At 42.5% G+C, this 22,934-nt stretch overlaps 1 protein-coding gene across 5 annotated transcripts in view; it reads right to left on the bottom strand.

Moving 5' to 3' along the window:
* The window catches only part of CNKSR3 (CNKSR family member 3), a 101,486-nt gene that overhangs the window by 5,697 nt on the left and 72,855 nt on the right, over nucleotides 1–22,934 (bottom strand). For all 5 annotated transcript variants that reach the window (XM_027082922.1, XM_027082907.1, XM_027082917.1 and 2 more), the window contains 6 exons: nucleotides 18,167–18,208; nucleotides 15,310–15,429; nucleotides 13,249–13,308; nucleotides 8,624–8,692; nucleotides 8,236–8,382; nucleotides 2,523–2,647 (listed from right to left, as the gene is read on the bottom strand). In XM_027082922.1, the coding sequence (XP_026938723.1) occupies nucleotides 2,523–2,647; nucleotides 8,236–8,382; nucleotides 8,624–8,692; nucleotides 13,249–13,308; nucleotides 15,310–15,429; nucleotides 18,167–18,208 (563 nt within the window). The remainder of the gene's footprint in view (nucleotides 1–2,522; nucleotides 2,648–8,235; nucleotides 8,383–8,623; nucleotides 8,693–13,248; nucleotides 13,309–15,309; nucleotides 15,430–18,166; nucleotides 18,209–22,934) is intronic.

The following is a 22,934-nucleotide window of genomic DNA, read 5'->3' as shown; positions in this document are numbered from 1 at the left end:
AGACACTTGATGTGCAATGGCAGTTGTCAGGTTTGGAAATGATGTCAAAGATTACAAAGGGGCCTTTAGAGCGGCCAATGGAAAGTGTCTATTTTCTAAACAAAGTACAGAAACCAGCAAAAATTGGACCGCTGCTTGCAACTTCGTTCTTTCTAAATGTCAGCTTATAATAAAACTTAAAATTAATTTTAGTTGAGTCCAGATTACCAGCTGGTTAAATTTTTGGCACTGAGTAAATTCCATTAGGGGCTCATTGCAAAACTACTCGATAAACCCAGAATCCACTGAGTTCAAAAACAGTCTAAGGAACAGCCTTGCCTATTGGTGTTCCCAGTGAGCCTGCTGCCTGCATACCCTTTCCTCACCACGAATCTATCTCCTTCTATACTTTTAAACCTGGCATATAACTTCCCCATTCACAAAGCTTTCATGACTCACCACTTGTTCTCTGTGACCATTTGCACATTTCATTCCTAATAAAAGATGCTTCAGTGACTTCCCTGGTGGTCCAGCGGTAAAGAACCCACCTTCCGACGCAGGGGATGCAGGTTCGACCCCTGGTCAGGGAACTAAGATCTCACATGCCGCGGGGCAACTAAGCCCTCGCGCCGCAACTACTGAGCTCGCGCGCCTCGACTAGAGAGGCTGCGTGCTGCAAACTACAGAGCCCACATGCTCTGGAGCCTGTGCGCCACAACTAGTGAGAGAACACCCGCACGCCACAACTAGAGAGAAGCCCGCGTTGCAACGAAAGATCCCGCATGCTTCAACGAAGATCCCGCGTGCCACAGATCCACTAAGACCCGACACAGCCAAAACTAAATAAGTAAATAACAAATTTTTAAAAAATAAAATAAAATATCCTTCATTAATGGTGTGCGTGTGCCCACGTGTTTCCCCCAGCAGAATCAAAGCACCAGATCCCTTTCACTTTTACTACGTACGTACCCTTCTTCTTACCACAGCTCCTGTGATCCCTCACTGAGACCCAGACAAGAATATTCAGGATTAGGGGGGTCGGGGCCGTCCTCCCTACAGCCTACGGTTTCTGATAGAACAGTCCACACGCTGGTTTGTTCTATCAGTGAAACCCTCTGCTCTCTATGTGCAAAAGCAACAACTCCTTGTAATTTTAAACACAATTCAGATCTCGTGACCACAGGACTCTGGTCTGTGAATACAGGGAAGAGCCTGGTCTACCAACCAGAAAGCCCCTGATCACTGCAGCCACTGCTCTACATGCTATAATAACTTCTGGGCAAACCAAGACTCAAGGAAGAGGAAAATGACATTAAGTTTTCTTTGTGCCCAGGAAAGAAACACAGCAGAAGCGAAGAGCACAGCTTCAAACAAAAACAAACAAATGAAAAAGTCCACCCTGAAGTGAAAAATCACTGTAAGTTCAGTCCAAACTGTGTCTTATGAAATAGTACAGCATGATTAAGTATTTCTCAATTTATTCTTGAACAGTTGACTAAGATATTGGCAGTTCTCTGGGGGCAAGGACTACATCTGTTTTGCATAAGATGGTAAATCAGGCCCAACTCTCAGTAAATGTATGTTTCATAAATGAGCCAGATTCTCTACTTTTACCAGCATATGTAAACATGTAAGATGATACAAATAAGCCTATATTTTCATACCTTAATCACCCCCTATATAACACCTAGCATAACCGTCCTCATTTTACCATAAACATTTACGATAGCCATTAAGAAAGTAACGATCCTGAAGAATTTCTAATAGACACACACACACACACACACATAAACACACGTGGCCCTGAAAATACAGCCCATCTACACCTATTTTCACATTTTTTAAGTCCTACGAAGAACACATCCCTCTCAGCAAAATAAAACTGTAACTTTAATCAATCTCATAGAAATATTTATTATCTTCTGCCCCAGAGATAAATGTACCGTGTAGTTAATGAAACTTCGATGGCCAGTGAAGAATTAAAACAATGCAGTCCCCGAGAGCACATGCTTTAATCAGCCCCCTCCCCATCATACTGGCTGGCTTCAAGGCCCATAAAACTAGATCTGTTCCTACACTTCCCCCTAAAGGATCACACTTCCCCTACCCCTGGTTTCATGGAGATATAATCGACATATAACACTGTATTCATTTCAGAGGTACAACGTAATGATTTACGTATGTACGGCAAAACAATCATCGCATGTGGTTACCAATTCTTGCTTTCCTGTGAGGAGCACTTTTAAGATCTACTCCCTCCGCAACTTCGAAAGATACACAACATTGTTAACGACAGTCACCACGCTGTACATTACACCCCCAGGACTTCGCCTGTAACTGGAAGTCTGTCCTTTTTGACCCCCTTCACCCATTCCCCAACGCCCACGCCCAGGGCGATACTTTTTGACGGTGGATTCAAGACTCATCCCCAACACACTGGAGTGTCAGCAGCGTCTCCTCTCGAGATACTTGTGGTCTTCACACCACCACTAGCACCTCCACGCAAGGAGACGTGCACACCACAGAAATGGGCACCGACATACCGGGGGGAGTAGGGAACGGTCGGTGGAGGAGGGATATAAAGATCCAGGATGGCTGGCTTCTCCTTCTTCAGGGAGGCATCCATCGTGCTGTCCGGGGACTGAGTGGTTGTGGGCGGAGGCGAGGTCTGAAAGGGAGTAAGTGTAAAAGCATGAACGTTACCTCGGAGATCGTTCTCCCCAAAACCAACACCAGCCCCTGGGTAAACAGGGGCCCAGGTCATTTGTGTGTCTGCAGCTACTGGAAACATTCAACGTGTATTCTGCTTTGAGACACTCAAAACGTACCGAGAGGTTTTTTGTTTTGTTTTTTTTAAAGTATGGTTGATTTACAATGTTGTGTTAGTTTCAGGTGTACAGCAAAGTGATACAGTTGTGTGTGTGTGTGTGTGTGTGTGTGTGTGTTTGTGTGTGTGTGTATATATATATATACACATATTCTTTTTCAGATGCTTTTCTATTAAAGGTTATTATAAGGTATTGAATATAGTTCCCTGTGCTATACAACAGGACCTTTTTATTTTATATATAGTAGTGTGTATCTGTTAATCCCAAACTCCTAATTTATCCCTCCCTCCCTCCCCACTTTGGTAACCATAAGTTTGTTTTCTGTCTGTGAGATTGTTTCTGTTTTGTAAATAAGTTCATTTGTATCATTTTTTAGATTCCACGAATGAGTGGTACCATATGGTATTTGTCTCTGACTTACTTCACTTAGTATGATAATCTCTAGGTACTTCCATGTTGTTACAAATGGCATTATTTCATTCTTTTTTATGGCCGAGTGGTATTCCATTGTATATATTATATGAGCCATTTACCAAGAGCTCTGAAAGCCTAGGTGCATAGTGCAAGAAAGGCAGAGGCCCAGGAGCCAGGTGTCAGGCAGGTTAGAATTCCAGCTCTGAGCAAATCACTTAAACTCCCAAGTCTTAGTTTTCTCCTCTGAAAAACAGCCATACGGACAGTGCCTCTCACGTAGGGCTGCAGTGAGGACAGAATGAGTTAGTTCACACTAATTACTAACAATGCTACCACTCACTAGGAGTATGGGCTCGGAATTTGGACTGCCTGGGTGCAATCTGGGTTATACCTCTGATTAGGTGTGTATCTTCCAGGCAAATCACTCAACTTCTCTGTGCCTCTTCTATAGAATGGGAATAAACAGGGACAAAGATAGTAGCAACACAGGGTAGCTGTGAGAATTAGGTAACATAATACATGTAACGGGCTTAGCACAGGGCTCGTCGCACAGTAAGTACCCAACCTTATGCTGTCTAATTTAGTATTATACATATACACACAAGTTAATTTTTCAAATTTAAAATCCACACAGCTTTTTTTTTTTTTAATTTTTTTTTTTTTTTTTTTTTGATGATGAGAAACAATGCTGCATTTTATTTTATTTTATTTTTTGCGGTGCGGGCCTCTCACTGTTGTGGCCTCTCCCGTTGCGGAGCACAGGCTCCGGACGCGCAGGCTCAGTGGCCATGGCTCATGGGCCCAGCCGCTTTGCGGCATGTGGGATCTTCCCGGACCGGGGCACGAACCCGCGTCCTCTGCATCGGCAGGTGGACTCTCAACCACTGCGCCACCAGGGAAGCCCAATCCACACAGCTTTTAAAAAATATTTTAAAATCCTGTGTGAGACCTTCAATCCTCTCTCTTCTACAGTCTAACAGCAATGACTGGCCTTTTCTAGTTGGTAAAGGAACAGCAAGAAAATGAGTCAGGGCACGAAGATGTTGGGTGAAGGCCAGTGGGAGGCAGCAAGTGAGGACAGTGCTAGACCCCGGGGAGTAATAAAAGGACACCTACGCCCTATCTAGCCCAGGTGGTGATGGATGGAAGACCCCCCATCTCCTGGAAGTGAGAGTGGGAATGGGAGTCTAAGGGTTGAGAGGACGGGAGTAGCCAGTGCTCACAGAAAGACAGCCCCATTTGGGGGAGAGATGCCGAGGCACAGAGAAACAGTCTCCCAGAGCGTACACCACAGTCTGTCAACTCTCCGAACTATATAATTGATCCACATCTCATTCTGACAATCCTGGACAATGTCTGAAAACGTGGGGCCAGGACCCAGGCCCTCAACAAATAGAAACAGAAGAAAATTGGAGCATTTCCATAGAACAGGCATTTTCCGAAAACTCCAACACTGATGGCTACTTCTAAATAAATAACCCTTGTTTACCATGACTGTGGCCTAAAAACAGAGTGATGAACAGCTTTTCAGTGACAACATGAATGATGTTGACGAGAACTAAAGATGCTCCCTCCCAGCAGAGGTGGGCACCCAGGCATACAGACCCCTGAAGAATGACACACAGGGCAACAGCCAGGGCGGGGGCTAAGAACCTGTACGCAGTAGTGGTCTACCAGAGTTCATGTTCTGAAAATATCCTGGACACATCACCAGATGCCTAATAGCTAAGCTGTAAAACAGGCTCTGCATTTTGACGGTTTTCCCTCCCTGGGTCAGAAGCAAAGCTAGGTGTCTCACGCCTCACCTTCACCTCTTCCCCCAAATTGCACAGTTAGTGGAACCGGACAGGAAGGTAGACAAAACCAAAGAAAAAGGAAGCATGCCCCTTCTTAAGTGAGTTTCCACAGGTCAAGGAACTAACTCTAGCCTATACTTAGATATCATTTTCACTTCCCTTCTGAACACATCCACCTGAATTTTCCTGTCACTTCAAGCTCAGTGATGCCCAGAAGACCTGTCATCTCTGCCTCCCAGATGGCTCTTTCCTGACATTCTAATTTTTGTCACTGGTATTGCCACCCAGGTTCACTGCCACGTTTCACATCTGCTTCTTCCTTGCCTTGCCTACCTTCCTCACCCCTACCCTAAAACCTCTGCTGTCCACATGAGTAATTAGGAGTGAGATTCAGAAATACCAAATACTTAGCTGAGGTCCCACAGCTAAGATGTGGCAGAGGTGGGATTTGAACTCAAGGAGTTCAGCTCCGGGGCCCCTCCCTGTCCACTATGCTGTGCTGCTTTGTGGGTCCTCTTGATGCTTCTTCCAAATGGCCTCTTGCATTAGTCTTTCCCTAGAATTGTCCCGTCCTAGCCTCGCCCGGAACAACGTTACCCATCACCTACACGTGTAACAGCTCCCAACTGGTGTTTCTTGTGTGTACGTAGTATCATGGGCTAAACTGTGTCCCCCAAACCCCCAGTAGCTCAGAATGTGGCCGTACTTTGGAGACAGGATTTTTAAAGACATGTTTAATTTAAAATGAGGGGGCTTCCCTGGTGGCGCAGCGGTTGAGAGTCCGCCTGCCGATGCGGGGGACATGGGTTCGTGCCCCGGTCCGGGAAGATCCCACATGCCGCGGAGCGGCTAGGCCCGTGAGCCATGGCCGCTGAGCCTGGGCGTCTGGAGTCTGTGCTCCGCAACGGGAGAGGCCACAACAGTGAGAGGCCTGCGTACCGCAAAATAAATAAATAAATAAATAAATAAATACAAATAAATAAATAAAATGAGATCATGTGGGAATTCCCTGGTGGTCCAGTGGTTAAGACTCTGCACTTTCACTGCAGGGGGTGCAGGTTTGATCCCTGGGTCAGGCAACTAAGATCCCACATGCCACATAGCACGCATCCCCCCCGCCAAAAAAAATTAAATAAATAAAAAATAAAAAAATAATACGAGGTCATATGGGTGGGCCTTAATCCAGTATGACTGGTGTCCCTATAAGAAGAGGAGAGGACACAGACACACAGAGGAAAGACAACGTGAAGACAGGGAGAAGACGGTCATCTGCAAGCCAAGGAGAGAGACCTTAGAAGAAGCTAACCTTGATCTGAGACGTCTAGCCTCCAGACTTTTGAAGGAATAAACTTTTGTTTCGGTCACCCGGTCATTGGTACTTTGTTACAGTGGCCCTAGCAAACTGATGCAAATATTAGTGTAAAAATCAACTGTCAACCTGTTGACAAAAATTACCTGTGAGATGAAGTCCACACTCCTTAGCCTGGGACTCTATACCCACCCATCCAGCTCAGTCCACTGGTTCAGCTTTCTCTCCCACCCTCTGCCCCAAAGAGTCTGGTCTACTTATTCTTACAGGAGCGCTGTGGTGTCTACCCAGAGCCCTTGGTCAGTCAGTGAACCCGGCTGCTGTGAGTGTCTGTTGCTAAAACCTCACGGCTGCCCCCTTCTCTGGAAAACTGCCCTCAGCGGACAGCTGCCACCCGAGTACAGCTACCAGTGACCGTGCTGTGTGGTTACACCTGGGTAACAGGCCAAGACTAGACTTTACCTGAGACAGCATCTGCTGGCTTAGCCTCCTTATTCTGCCTCCCTCCCTCCCGGACAAGCTTTACCTAAAGCACAGGCACTAAATCGCTTTCACAAGAATGTCTGTCACACACTCTGCTTCTAGGAAACCTTGTCTGGGCACCGCCCTTCCCTGATGGCAGCACATCCTCGGTTGGTGGGCGTGTGTCTGAAGAACAGCGTTCCTCTCCTCCACCAAACAGCCTCCCATCTGCCTCCCAAATCCCACCTAGTTTTCCAGGCTCCAAAGGGCTCCCACCTCCTCAGGGGGAGGCTCCTTCACCTACCTGTCCATACCCACCGCCCCTTCTTCAGAACCTAACATTTACGCCCCTGCACCAAGGAGCTGACAGAGTTGCTGTGTGGCAAGCACTCCATCAACCATCAGTGAAGACCTCTTCGATGTTACTTAACACACTCTGAGAATCCCAAAACTATTGAAAGATGGTGCCCCTTATACTGAGCGATGCAAACAGAAGCAGCTGGGGTGCGACTGATATGTTCCGTTGTTATTTAAAAAGTGAACTTAATTACGTGCCCCTTCCTGGCTCCACCCTCCACATCCTGGTCTTTATTTTTATGTGCCTCCACACCCCTAAGGTACACACATAGGCATACTTCCAGTGCTGTATGCATCACGAAGTGTCCAAATTGATGGCTTGAGACCACTGCTGTTCCTTCCATTTGAAGATGTACAATAAAATCACAGAAAGTTACATATAAATGGCAAATCTCAATCTTATGAAAGGGCACTGAAATGTGATTGCTTTTCATTCATGATTTAGGAATTAAACACTAAGAACCGATGACATAAGGAAGAGGTTGCTCAGGGTGCATGGTCCAGCCAGGTGTAGGCAGTAAGGAGTGCACTGTGTGTAGAGAATTTAAATAATAAAACTCACTAAAGACCGGTGTGCTTTTTATTATCACCCAAGACTGCCAAATCTAAACAACGGAGCGATGCAGCGCCCCGCTGGGTGGCTGGTTCTCACAGCCTACACCCCTGCCTTTTTAAACCATGCTGAGGGCTCAACCCCACGCCGTCTCTCTAAGATCAGCGGTCAAACTGGATTCCTTTATGTGAGCACGTGTTCGCAACGAGAGAGGAAAAGAACCAGAAGGAACTTTCTGTAGTGCTGGCAGCCACTCGCCACCAAGTGGCTACCAAGCACTGAAATGTGGCCGCTGAGACCGAGGAACTGAAGCTTTCATTTTAATTGTTGAAATAGACACTGGTGGCTAGTGGCTGCCATACTGTTCAATGCAAATCCAGCATGGCTGTTTTCGTATAAGTAAGATTATAGGATAATTATCCTTGCACAAGTTCCTGAAACCAATCAAAGTGTAGTCTTTCTTTTTGGAGACAAATCGGATATTGGACGTTGTTCTTGTGCCGATGTCAGAGGAAAGATTTCAACCAGTGATAGTACCTGGACCAGAGGCGGCTTCCATCGTAGGTTTTTCAGGGGGGCTGGAGTGAAGTTGAAGGAACTCGTGGGCCGCTTCTTAAGCAGTAACACAACTCCTGTAGGATTCTCTCTCAACTTTCTCACCAGATTTTTTAGCTGCCATCCCACCTTCAAGGAAAGAAAATGAGGAGAGCGCACTTGCTCATGAATAACGAAAACTCAAACCCCTATGAATTTATCTCAAGGAAATCAGCTATGAGCAAATAGGTAGACACAAATCTGTTCATCCTGGCGCTGCTTAAAATTATGGAAAATTGGATATAAATGGAAACATTTTTAAATGCATGCAAAACGGTTTAAAAGTTCTAGAGGGGAATATGAAGTCGGAAGTCTCAATGAACAAACTCACCACAGTTTGCTGATTGACCTGAATCACTTCATCACCGGCGTGAATCTTCTGTGATCTGTCTGCAGGAGACTGTTAGAAAAAAACAGAGAGAGACCTGTCATATTTTTTAAACCTACTTCTTTCTGCTTCTATTTCTTCTCCCTTCTTTTTTCTACAGAAAACGAGCAATGGAAATATAATCTTCTCAGGAAACGTTACACAGTGTACTTGAGTTCCCTCAAAGTACACAGCCTGTAGAACTTGGCATTGGGTATTGGTGTTCTCTCTTCTATTAGCAGTTTGTTATAACAGATAATCTGTCAGTTGGAACAGCCAAGGTTCATCTAACCTATCGTGAAGAGTGGGACGCACTGTCCACATAATGGGCTGATCAAAGCCATTGGTTCATCTAAAATGAGACTTACCTACAACCCTATCAAAATTAATCTTGTAAAAGCCGACCAACTGCTTAACGTGGACCAACTGCTTAACGTGTAAAGATCATCATGTACCTCTGTCCTACCGTTTCCTTTTAAGCAATTATTAAAACTAAATCTTACTTTTACTTAAACTTGTTTTGCATGTTATCATAATGCTATTAACATAGAAAGATAGTGACAATAGAAAATATTTCTTTAGAGAAAATTTAAATTTTTGCATTTTCAGGTGGAATTCTAAGTGCATGTGTTGTCACAGTATCAAAACAAAGTCTAGGCTTTGTTTCTCTCAAATAATAGTTTGCTACAAATTTGCAAATATTGATACAAATATATATACATCCACATATGTGTGTACAGACAGATAAATAGATGGAACCTGTCTGTCAAATATTTTCCCATAGTTTCTGGTTCACTGAATCAAACTAAACTCTTTATGTTTAAGGTATTTCAGATGATTTTAAAAAATGGTTAGAAAAAATTCTGCCAACAACCTTTACCTAAGCCTAAGATATCATTAGGTTTATTTTATGGAGTTTTGAGAACACTGAGATTCAGTGTTAAATAACTTACTATGTGTCCAGTGTTATGGACACATAGTAAGTGAAAGATGCAGAATGTAATTTTATGCTTATTATGTGGTTTTTAAAATTAAAATAGTACCTTGAAACTTTTCCCCTGACAAATTATAATTATATGTTGAAGTGATTATTTCATCTTAAAAGGAATCTGTGCCATAATTTCATCTCAAATTTTTTTCTCTCACTAATATATTTTTCAGACTTAAACATTCTGGCATTTAGTTGTACGTGAAATTTGAAAATTATTTTAGAATAAGAGTAATGTCTAATCTTTCCTAGAAGTATAAGTTTATTATTATTTAATTGCAAAAACACCAAATGCATGGAATAAAATAAAACAGAACTATGTAAAAAAAAGATATTTCCTATGATCAAAAGAGAAAGAAAGGATCAAACTTTAATTTCAAATTATAATCAAATGTTATCTAAGTCAGAGTGTTTTATTTTGTGACTTACATAGCTGACTGAATCTTCAATTTACAACCATCCTTTAAAAATAGCATCTTTGAACACAGTGATGGGGACAGCAACTAAACTCAAGACACCCTTGCTGAATTTTCTCACTCGGCTGTTGCGGTAGGCTCAACAAAGAAATGAGCAAGTTAAAAAAAAAAAAAGAGAGGAAAAAAAAGAAAGGAAATGAGCAAGTAGTGTTAAACTGTAGAAACAGTCTCTTTGATTTACCTAGGGCCAACGTAAGGCATAGGTAACTATAACAGTTATTTTTGAAAGCATTTAACCCGCTACCATAACAACCAGCAGTGCCTCACCTGAGAGACTAGCATCGTGGGTACCACAGGGAGATGGCTTGTCTCAAATCTCTTTCTACTGAAGCACTTCTTAAACAACCGAATGTATCAAAGCTCCTTTTTGCCCCTGGTGTCAGATGCCTAACCCATGGTTACAGATCAACTTTAGTAAGTCGGATCGTAATCAGTCCAGTCCAGTTAATCTTCCTGGGCTGGAGATTCTTCTAAGGTAGCATCACTTTCTAAAAGATGGCCCTGAGGCCAGGAAGTCCCTGTTTATAGATATGCAATCTAAAAAACAAGCCCCGGTGTCCTGAACTGACTTCCCTTCCTAGGATCCTCTCCCATTCATTTCTCAAATATCCTACCAAGTGATTAAGAGTTGTGCTTGGCAGAACACTGGTAAAGAGAGAGCCTGATAACCAAAATTCTCCCTGGGGCAGTAGCTCTTGCCTATCTTCACCATGTGCCGGACTACTGAAAAATGATGCTTGTTCTGGTTTGCTGCAGAAGAGTGATGACCTGGAGAAGAGTGCGTCCATTCTTCAGAGGCTCACCTACTTCCCAACTCATTTTGGGGGTGGGGGATAGGAGTACGGATGAGGTCCTATCAAGACGTCTGCCAAGGTCTTGAACAACATCAAAAAAGAAGATAGAGAATCACTAGATCTTGTTAGTCTCACCTTGGAATGATCCTGGCTGCTCAGGTAACCTCCAAAAAAACCCAGAAAAAGTGGACAGGAGGCCTGAGATGACCTGCTGGCATTGCTTCAGCCTGGAGTCCAAGATAGAGGGAATGCAGTTTGGGAATTCTGTCCACGACCACCCCCCAACACTAGACTTGCATTAAAACATTCTGACTTAGGGTCGCTTAAGTCAGAGCGACCTTAAGTGATAGCCAGAAAGCTGTCCTGGAGCTGGCATTTTTCTACTGTCATTTAAGTGTAAAATGTCCAGCGTTAAGTGTAAACTATCCAGCCCAAGCCCTCGAGAAGTGGACTCTTACCTAACTTCCCACTTTCATCGACAATAATTAGAAAGTATCTGGCATATTCCAGACACACAAAGAACACAAGGTGATTGACTGAAAGAATGAGGGACATTTTAAAGTGGATTACCGGATGGAAAAAGACAAGTTTTCCCTTTTTTGATCTTTAACAAGATGGAAACCACCTCTCTCTAGGACGACTTGTTTACCATCCTGTACGGAAGCGGTAGGATCGACCACATCCAGGTGAACCCTGAATCTCTCACCCAGTCCTATATGATCTGGTAGGGATTCTACAGAATGTATCATTTGACATTTCATTTGATTCAAAGGCAGTTTTGTTTAGTTATCGCATCCTTAAAAGTGGCGGCGGGGGGCAGAGGGGGGAGGTGAGGGAGAGCGGTAGACAGTGAAAGGAAGAAATCTGTGCGCCTTCTGCTAATACTATTATAGTGTTCTACATGTTCTTCCGAGATTGAAATTGATTCAAAGACCCGATTGAGTCTGGGACTGCACAGGTCTGGTTGTTAATGCAATCACCAAATTGCTAGACACAAAACTTTAACTCTCTTAAAAACTGAAACGACATTCACCATTCTTTTGAATCTATCCAGCCCCCGCCCCCGCAAAATGTACTGAGTGGTACATGACTCTGTTCTCATTGTGGTTCAGCTAAAATATATAAAGTCTCTGATAAGGATAAGGGAGGATCATTTGTTATGATTTTTTTTTTCTTTTGCACCATCCCCAGCCTCTAGGGAGAACGTTCTGTGCCATTATTGCCTATTAGGTGATGCGGTATAAAAATTCCCAGTGGTCTCAGTGTATTCTCAGTAGAGCTCAACAAAGAATGCTTAAAGTCACTACCATCTTCTATTCATTCATCTCCCAGAACTGCACAATTAATTTATAACTCGTTGACTGCCTTAAGCGATGCCACTTTTTTCTTATTACAAAAATCAAGTGTGTGTCACAAACCCTCATCAAAGATCATGCTATTTTATTTTATCAACAGACCTAGCAGCTGAAGCTCAAACTCCGATACATATTTCCACCAGATTAGAAAAGTAGTTGCTAAGTCTCTTGTTTCTTGAACTACTTCCTCTTGTCTTAATTGATTAAATAGTAACTAATTCCATAGACACATGCTTCTTTTCCACAGATGCAGGGAAGCTTTTCAGACATTTCTAGCTTCATATCAGTGTCGTTCAAAAGCTAGCCATACTGTAGGTTGCATAAAGAAAGTATTCAATTAGCTCTACTTTTCACAAATTCAAAATGTTTGAGGGGCTAAAGAAAAACCTTTCATGTAGCAGAATTTTCAAAAGGAAGATAACAGGGTACAAAGTCCCTTTCAGTAGAAGCAGCCCTGCTTTTTCTATTCAAAGGATTAGGGGGGAGAAAAACTAAATTTCAATATCATGCAAATATTATGAAATACAGCTCTATAAAAAGAATCTTTGTCATGCAAAAATCCCAAAATAGTCACTCTGGTGACATATATAAATTCCATTTTTAAAAAACCATAGTTTACACATATGGTCACCAATTCCAGCTCTTATAAGAGGGATTCTCAACAACAAAGAGATCATTGTTTTTTGTATTTATGGGTTAACATTTTCAGGGTGCAAAAATAATAATAAACGCAAGGGTGGCGGTAAAAACTGGGCAAGGTGTGTGAACGAGAGCAATAAAGGACAATTTAAATAATACATTGACGACAGCTGGATAAGCTGCATGCTAGCCACAGACATAAACAAAATAGGCACGGTTGCTCCCACTACAGATAAGACAACCGAACAGCACACACACATTTAAATGAAAAGTATAGGGACTCTGTCAAATCTGCTGGAACATACAATGGTTTTACATTTAATGGATAAGCACTTACATTTTCTGTGGTTCCAGTAATCACGTGCAATCCATCATAGGTTGATTTGATGTACATGCCCTAGAGTGAGTCAGACATATTAACTCATTAGAAATAGAGCCGCAAGTGAGACGTAAACTTATAAAACATTAAAGGCAGTCCCTTCAGAACACCACTCATTTTTCAGTCTCCTGAAACACTGCAAAGCAAGATCTACAGAGCAGGAAGGGGAACTAACCAAGGCGAAACACTGGGGAAAGAAATCAGAAACAAGATCTCTTTGATATTATAATTTGTGTACCAGGCGCACAGAATTTTGGTCTAACTCTGGGGACTCAGAAAGAATGTTCTCAGACCTGTTGAATGAATGAGGCAGTTCAAACAAGGCCGGTCCTCTCCCGACCACTTCTCTGTGTAGTGAGACAATATATTCAGTTAATTTGGTCTCAGCAGTCCCTGCACGGTAACTTATTCAAGCCACTAACAACCAGACCAGGATGTATGAGCAAAGACTGTTAAGTAACACAACATAGGAAATAAATTAGAAGCAGGCACTCCTGCATTTTAAGGGGGGCGTATAGATTAATACTCTCCTTCCTCAAAGGCCCGACAGTCAAACTCAGAGGTGAATGCCTAGCGTGGAGGAAACATCTCTGTAGTTTGACACAGCATGTATAAAAGAGAAGGTTTATTAAACTTTGATAAGATGGGGAAAGAGCAAAAGTAAACGGAGCAAAGAGTAGTTGCTCACCCTGGTACCAATACTGTATTGATAATAACATAGATTCTCCTCAGAAGTCATTTTGACCGTGAACTTGCCCTGCTCAGCAACATACCGCACTCTGCAACGAGCACCTCATCCAATACTAACACCTGCACGGTTCTGCCTGTCCTCTCCTTTCCCATCACTTTCATCGGCAGAGTAACTGGCTTCCCCCTCCACACAGTACTCCTCTTCCCAGAGCTTTGCATGTATAACTTTACCTTCTGAAACGGCAACTCCATTTCTGCCCACGCGAGGCAGTTCTCCGCTTCAATATGTGAATAAACCCATCTCCAGGAAGTCTTCCGTGCGTACTCCATTATAAGCCATCATTTGCTTTGAAGCCAAGCAGTCTCGGTATGTACATTTCTCCTTACCAAGAATGTGGGCTTGTCAACATTTGGTTGATTTTTGTTTTCCTAGCTGAGAGCAGAGACTGCCCTGATATCTTCCCACAGCTACCTACACACTAGGCACTCCCCATCCCCCTTCCCCTCCCCCGCTCATCAATACCAGTCACAGTAGCTGCAGCCACCAATGACTGCACACGTACTATTCGTCCAGCATCTGCACTCAGCACGCATCATCTAATTTAATACATTCAACAACCCTGTGAGGGTTATTATCATTATTATTATTCACTTTTGACAGATGAGGAAATTGACACATAAAGAGGTAAAGTCACTTGACTGCTGGGATTTGAACCACACTCTCTGACTCAAAGCCTCTAAGCTCATCAATGGGCCTCGCAGTTTCCTCACTTAAATTTCAGCAGATTAACCATATCGGCTGCATGCTAGGTATTTGGAGATGTAGGTATCCAGGTGCCGATCTAGGAATCTACCTGTATGTATTCTCAGGGCCTGTTATTACAGAGCTCATACATTACTTCTAAAGCATTTCTGAACTTCTTCTTAAGAATCATTTCTTTCAGCCAGTCTCTTCTCAGCCTAAGTGGTAACAGAGACTTCAAAGCAGATGTTGTTTCCTACCCAGAGACCACCTTTCCTTTGTGGAAATGTTTTCTATCTCCTTAAATTGCTAAGACCTAAAGATAAAACTGTTAAGACAATTCCTTCGAGATATGAGTATATAGTTTTAAAACAGTATTTATTTTTATACTTTGAAGACATAAAACTTACCAACAGTTCAAGATGGCAAATTCCTAACTACATAATGGAAGACAGTCTAACTGAATTCTACTCTTCAGAATTCTAGTGAAAGCAATAAGGAATTTTAAAAAACACACACACATACACACCAACTTTAATAAATGATGATGTTATTTGAAAATAAACAAGTGTTGTCAGAATTCTTACCAAGCCTTCCCCAGGTTTAATGTTTGGTAAGTGAACTTCTTCCAGACATGCACACTGGCTCATAACAGGATCCGTGGTAGATCGGATTGTTTTATCACAGATGCCATTTAAAACCTTGACCTAGAGTTGGAGAGGAAAACAGGGAAGGTTCAATCATTAACCAAGTTTATCTCCGGCTGAATTTTTTTTTAATGCACTTCACCTATCATCTTTAGCTCTGGTTGTGATAATACTGCTCAGTGAACACATGGCACTTGGGTTCCACGTTTGCAATGTGTGGGAATAGTGCCACTATTTCAGCTTAGCTTAAAAAGTGCACCTTTTATATTAACTCGTTTACGACCACTGAAGCGCACAGGCTGGGCAGAAACCCCCTTTCAGCAGTTAAAGAATCCTGTATTCCCCAGCCATCTGTGTGGTGTTTTAGGACTGCTCACATTCTCTGAATACCAAATACAGACAAGGTAAAAAAATATATACTTTTGCCTGCACCTTTTTTTTTTTTTTTTTTTTTTTGCGGTACGCGGGCCTCTCACTGTTGTGGCCTCTCCCGTTGCGGAGCACAGGCTCCGGATGTGCAGGCTCAGCGGCCATGGCTCACGGGCCCAGCCGCTCCGCGGCATGTGGAATCTTCCCGGACCGGGGCACAAACTCACGTCCCCTGCATCGGCAGGCAGACTCTCAACCACTGCGCCACCAGGGAAGCCCTGCACCATTTTTTTTTAAATAGATTTTATATTTTAAACAGTTTTTAGAGAAAAACTGAGCAGAAATTAGAGTTCTATATACTTCCTTCCCTACCCCAACACAGTTCCCAACACAGTTATATTATTATAACAGTTAATAATAACAAGATTTTATTAACATCTTGCATTAGTGTGGTACATGCGTTACAATTGATCAACCAAGAGTGTTACATTATTGTTAACTAAGGTCTGTAGTTTACATCAGGGTTCACCCTCTGTGGTGTACAGTTCTACGCGTTTTCACAAATGCATAATGTCATATATTCACCATCACAGTATCATAGAGAAGAGCTTCACTACTGTAAAAGTTCCCTCTGCCCCACCTACTTGTCTGTCCCCACTCCCCTACTATGAAGCCCTGGCAATCACCCATCTTCTCACTGTCTCTATAGTTTTGTCTTTTCCAGAATCCTATATAGTTGGAATCATACAGTATGTAGCCTTTTCAGATTGGCTTCTTTCGCTTCGTCATATGCCTTTAAGATTCCTCCGTATCTTTTCAAGGCTTGATAGCTCATTTCTTTTTATTGCTGAATAACATTCCATTGTCTGGATGTACCAGTTTGTTTACCAGTCACCTACAGGCCATCTTGGCTACTTCTAAGTTTTGGCAGTTAGGATGAAAGCTGCTATGACATTCTGTGAAGGTTCTTGTGATATAAGCTTCTTTCCTTTGGGTAAATACCTAGGTGTACAACTGCTGGATCGCAGGGTAAGAGTATGTTTAGTTTTGTAAAAAGCTGCCACAGGGTCTCCCAGTGTGGCTGTACCACTTTGCACTCCTATCAGCAACGAACAAGAGTTCCTGCTGCCCCACATTTGGCGCCGTCACGTGTTGGATTATAGTTATCCTAATAGGTGTAGAGTGGTACCTTGTTACTTTAATTTGCAATTCCTTAATGAAACATGATGTGGAACATCTTTTCATATACTTATCTGCCAGCTGCATATCATTTTCCATGAGGTGTCTGTTCGGACCTTTTGTCCACTTTGTAATTAGGTTGTTTGTTTTCTTATTGAGTTTTAAGAATTCTCTCTGTATTTTGGCTACAAGTCCTTTATCTGATATGTGTTTCAGAAAACAGTTTCTCCCGGTCCGTGGCTTGTCTTTTCATTCTCAGTGCATTGATGGAGCAGTGTTTTTCATTTTCATGCCGTCTACCTCATCCGTGTTTCTCTCACGGATCACGCTTTTTGTGTTGTATCTAAAAACTCGTCGCCAAACCCGAGGTCACCAAGATTTTCTCCTGTTATTTCTCGGCATTTTATACTTTTGCGTTTTACATTTAGGTCTATGATTTTTTAGTGATGGCTCACATTCTCTGAACGCCAAACACTGAGCAGGTACAACTGTAGAGACGTGAGGATCCCTATTAAGTGGTCCCCGTGTAGAAATCACAGTGGCTACGTGTGGTTATTTCTCCCGATCAGATTCATCTAACCTTTGAAAATTAAACAACTAAGGAAATCAGGAGATTCCGAAGAGTGATTTTTTTTTTTCCCAAGGGGGAGAATCCAAGAAGTGACACTTTTTACATTCCTCCAATGTGTTTAGCCTCCCTATTTATGGAAAATATATTTATAGAAGTTTCATTGCTAAATTCCTCAACACCAGTAGGAGGAAGGCCTTATCAAAAGAGCACAGGCTGGCTTATGTCAAAAGGAGGAAGCGATGATGAATAGTTACAGAATGCTCTTTAAACAGTCACAGTACATCTCCCCTCTATCATAAGGTTTTGGCCAAGATTTTTTTTTTAAACAAAATGGTCCTAAAGTGAAATTTGCACATCAGTTTCACCCTGATTAACAGGCTAGTTAGTAATTTAAGTATAATTGTACCCTGATGAAGGGTTCAGAGCAGGGAAAAAAAGAGTAAAGCAGAGACCCCAATATACCCAAGTTAAGCACAGGAATTTCCACAGGAGTTGGTCTTATTGTTAAATAGTTTTTATTCTTCCTTTTCCACCTAAATTAATAGACTCATATCCCAAAAGCCAATATTTCGAAGCATATCCTGAAATAATTAGCCACCGTACATTTACGTTAATTCATGTGATTCCCACTGTTTTGGGAAAAGGAATTTTACTGTCACTTTTAGAAGGTATACTTACTACAGCCAAAACTTTATCCTCCATTTCTGCTACAAGGCAATCCTAAAGGAAGAAAGAAGAAAATGAAAACTATAAGAGCTAAAAACTTTCAGAAACCGTCGGCTTAGCTCACTAGATATTTCCTGGGGTCCAAGGAGGTCCCTGACACACCTCCCACCCTGCAGCCTGAGCGGTCCTGGACCATCTGGAGGAGAGACCTGGATGGGAGAAGAGGGCAGACAGGAAAGGAGCTGACATTTGACTCCTCCTGAGATTTCCATCTCTCCTGATCCCGGAGGCTAATCACCCAAGGAACCCATCTGACCAATTATTTAATCAGAAAGCCTACAAAAATCACCAGAACTGAAAGTCCACCTATTATCCAGACCGTACAGAGAGCAGGAAGCCAGAAAGAGTCCAAGAAAGTTGACAATGACTCTCCAATGTGACCCCAGGCTGAGCCAGCACTGGGCCAACAAGCCTGGAGTCTTTCGCTCTGGGCCTGCCCATAAGAATAGCTTTCAAATAAGGGCTTGAGTAAACTTAGCCACAGAGTTTATTTTAAGCACCACTGAGATTAAATCAGATATTTCAGTCCTTAATAGATGAAAAGCGTTCAACAAAACGTTCATTAACACACTGCCAGAAAAGTGGTCTTGAGGTATGCTATTGATGACATTAAAGAATGGGCTGGAATGCAAAGCATTGTTTACTCAGCTTAAGAACAAAAGACTCGGAACCGTATGAACCCAGTTAGCTGATGATAGGAATAACCATTGTCCGGTGGAACGTGAAACTCTCAGTTAACCTTCTAAAGCGTACCTACAGCAGATTTCAATCAACGCGGCAGAGTGCATGCAGAAGAAGAGGGAGATCAACGAGATTCTTGACAGTGTATTTGGCACCATTCAGTAAATCCCAAACTGGGGCACCCGAAGGAAAATGCGAATTATGTTATGTACAGGAAGGATACTGATCAAGTCTGTTGGATTCATCAGACAAAGATGTTCACTTCAATCAAAATGTCATTTTAGGTCACATTTTACTGCCACTGGCGGTAGGGGTGAAAACGTATGATATTCTACCCTATGTCATTTTATAATCAGACGTTAGGTGCCTTCTTCTTAAAAGGTTTTTAAATTTTCTCTACTAGGTAAAAATGTGGGAAATAATAGTCACTCTACTGCTCCCAAAATTTACACAGACTCTCAGGAAAAGAGCAGCCTAGTGAGAAAACACTTAAAAAAAGGAAACTTAGGAATGTATTTTTGCATGTGTGAATCAGATATAAATTCAAACTCCAGGAACAACTGCTGTAAAATATGAATGATTACAGTTCAAAATTGTGCTTTTCGTCCTCCAACTTGTGCATGGAACTAAACCGTCAACTGCTGTGACGGCCCCTCCCCTACTCACACCATCTGAAGGACAGAATTCTCAAATAAATGTCAACTGTAGCAAAACAGAATACTTACACAGTCTCGTGCTAGAAATAAAACTAATGATTTGTGTTTATGATTTTTCACTACACATCCCAAATGACACGAGGGCTGTCATCCTCAGGAGGTAATCACCCACTGGCAGAGAGCTCCTGTCCATACACTGGGGCCCACGCACCAAGGTGCATGTGTGACCTCATGGTCGATTCCTTGACGGATCCGAGAAGCCACCAAGAAAATGGGCTCCTGTGGTGATGGAGCCAGTGGGAGAGGGGCGCGCCCGTCTCCACGAACTGTCCAAGGCAGCGTGTGAAAGCGCCGCTTTTTACCTTCCGCCCCCGTGAACGTGGGTTCCCACACCCATTCCTACCGGGAGGAAGCAGCTGCAGGCCTGACTTCATGCTATTTGGCATGAAGGCAACAGAATGGAAAAAAGAAGAACTGGAAGCAAGTCAGCCCTTATGACCCCGACAGCAGGCCTGAGCTTTGTCACATTCCTTGGTCACCTGAATCAGCAGACTCAGGCCAATCAACCTGGCAGAGACCCAGCCAGGGCAGCTAGCAGCTGCCCCTTCTCTGCCACTCTTCCTTATTCTACTCTCTTACTAACTGAGGAGCCTTGGGAGATGGGTTTAACCTCTCCAGAGCTCAGTTTCCTTCTCTGTAAAGTGAGGATAATAAAACCCGTCTCAGAGAACTGTTGAGAATTAAACGTGACAACACACGTCAGGCAGACAGTCCACACCTGAGACCCAACCAGCTCCCAGAAATGGTCTCCTGACTTTCCCTCCTCTGCTGGATGGTATGCTTTCTTTCCACGCAGTTTTTCTGGGCTCTCCGCTGCTCAGCATTTCTTCCTACACTGGAACCCGGTATCTGTCACTGCCATGTCGTCTCCTGCCAGTTTTCACGCCCTCGCAACTTCAGGAGGACCGATTAAAGAAAGAGATCAGAATCCCTTCCCACCAGGAGACTTCACCTGAAATTATAGCCTGAAAACTGGACGGAAGGTCTATCCACGGACTCGGCGTGGGACGCAAATGAATTGCTTTGCTATACACCTGAAACTAATACAACATGGTGGATTGACTATACTTCAACTAAAAAAAGGAAAGAAAAAAAGTTAATTAGCACGAGGAAGAAGAAGAGTGCCCTTTTCTTACGGAGGAAGAAAACAACTGTTTATCCTTCCAGTCTGGAGAGGTACACACTCATCAGAGGGAAGGATGCAGAGAAAGTAACAAGAAAGAGGGGGGGAGAGTGGCAGTATGTGGAACAGAGAAAGAAGAAAGGGACAAACAAACGCCTGTCTTCACACACACGGACACAGAGAATAAAGACTCTAGGAGAACATGTTCCTTGTCACCAGAAATAAAGAGACACAGCTTTTATTCCTTCAATTCTCCAGGAAAAAAAAAAAAAGCAATAAATGGAAAAGGCAGGTTTCTTCCTAAACAGTCAAAAGATCTTTTGCCAAGAAGTATGGAGAAAAACTGCACTTCTCGCAGTTGTGAGAGGGTGTGAAACCCCTGGCAAATTCCGCCTTGCTGCTGCCACGACACCGCACGTGGAAAAAGACATTCCACTCATCCTTCAACTGTGCACACAAATTTTACTACTTGCCAAAGCGACTACGTTCTCCAATTACTACAGAAAACACACGTCCGTCAAGAGCTAAACATGTTTTTCAAACTAAGTTCATAAAATGACATTCCCATATATATTTACACATGGCCAGTCTTAATCCTTAAAAATTGCTCAAATTTAAATAAACTAAAAAGTACCAGAAATCCCAACATGTTTGTTAACTTTGTCGTCTTCTTAAGCCATCAAGTTCGGCTCCAGAAAAGCAGTACCAGAAAAAGATTTTTATATTTCCTACTATAGGCTACTATTTCTTAAGTAGGCACTGTGCTATACATATATCTTATTTAATCTTCATAATCTTTTGAGGTAGGTATTACTATTTTTAAAATATTCTATACTAATTCTCTAGATATAATTTTGCATGAGTAAATGTGGTCACATACATGCTTTTTGTAAAAGAATAAGTGTTTTCTGTTCTTTGGCTTGCCTCCTACATTCTCTCCCCACTTTTCTCCCAGCCAAAGTAAACCCAACTTTTCTTCCAGCCAAAGTAAACCCAACTTTTCTTCCAAATTGCCCACTGTATTTATATATTCCTTTGTATATAGGTTTTCAGATGTACTGCATATTACAAATACATATATAACATATATTTTAAAAATTTTTGGTCACCATTTGTCTTCCTCTTACACTTTTTTTCCCTTTTTTCTTACTCCACGATAACTTGTAGAAATTCCAGCAAATCATCTGGTAAGGTAACTGTTAGTATTCCCATTTTACAGGTAAGAAAATTAAGACTCATAAGTTTGAAGTGACTTGTCCAATGTCCCAGGGCTAAGTAATGGTAGCGGTAGGATTTGAACCCATAGCTGTCTGTCTCTGAAACATACGCTCAATGAGCACCAAAAGGAAAACAAAAACAAAAAATAAACACAAATAGAAACAATACCTGTTGTGTCCCTTAAGTTTGGGTTAAATTTTTCCTGATAAGCGACAAATTCTCAACAGCATATTTGTCAAAAGCATTATCTCATTCGTTTAAACACACATTTAAAAAGTACCATGAATCATGGGCCAGGCATCATGCGGCCCCAGTAAACAGGGGTAAGTGATGAGAATGCCCAGTGGGCACCCTTCTGAGTGGGATCTGTACCCCTGGGCAGCCTCTACCGCAAATGCCAGGACTTGGTGGCTACATGATGAATGCACCGTGATTGGTATCAGACTCCTTCTGTCAAGATTATTTTATGCACCATAAAAAAGAGCTGAATCTCAGAGCCACTTTACTGCTCTGAGCATTTTCCTAAGAACATGGCCTCAAAAGCATAACAATGAAGTCCCACGTGCCTCAAGTTCAAGGGCTGCTCAGGACGGGACCTTAAACAACAGCCAAACTTCACTCTTCATGTTCCGGGAACAGACAGAAAGCACATAGCTTTTCAGAACTGCATCTATTTTATGGCATGGTTAGAACTGAGGAAAGGATGTTCTTTACTTTTTGCCAAATCACCAGTGGAAACAAATGTGCAATCACAGAATTTTCAAACCTAGTGAGATGTGAAAAAAGAACAAGTTCTTCCTTACATTTTATGGCCTCAACTCAATTCAAAAATAATTTTACAACAGTCTGCTACATGCCAGTTAATATCTTCCTGGCCTTCACTAAGATGTGAAGGTCTGGCAAATGAGCTGTGTGTGAAACTGACGTGTCACTTCCAAACCAGAACATTTGTCAGTGTGAGAATCACCCAGGTTCTCTGCAC

Source organism: Aethalodelphis obliquidens, unplaced genomic scaffold (genome assembly GCF_003676395.1).
Source record: "Aethalodelphis obliquidens isolate GAN/ISIS:26980383/991018 unplaced genomic scaffold, ASM367639v1 scaffold3, whole genome shotgun sequence".
Classification (NCBI taxonomy): Eukaryota; Metazoa; Chordata; class Mammalia; order Artiodactyla; family Delphinidae; genus Aethalodelphis; species Aethalodelphis obliquidens.
Note: the sequence above shows the minus strand (reverse complement) of the source record. Positions and strands in the feature narration are given on the sequence as shown.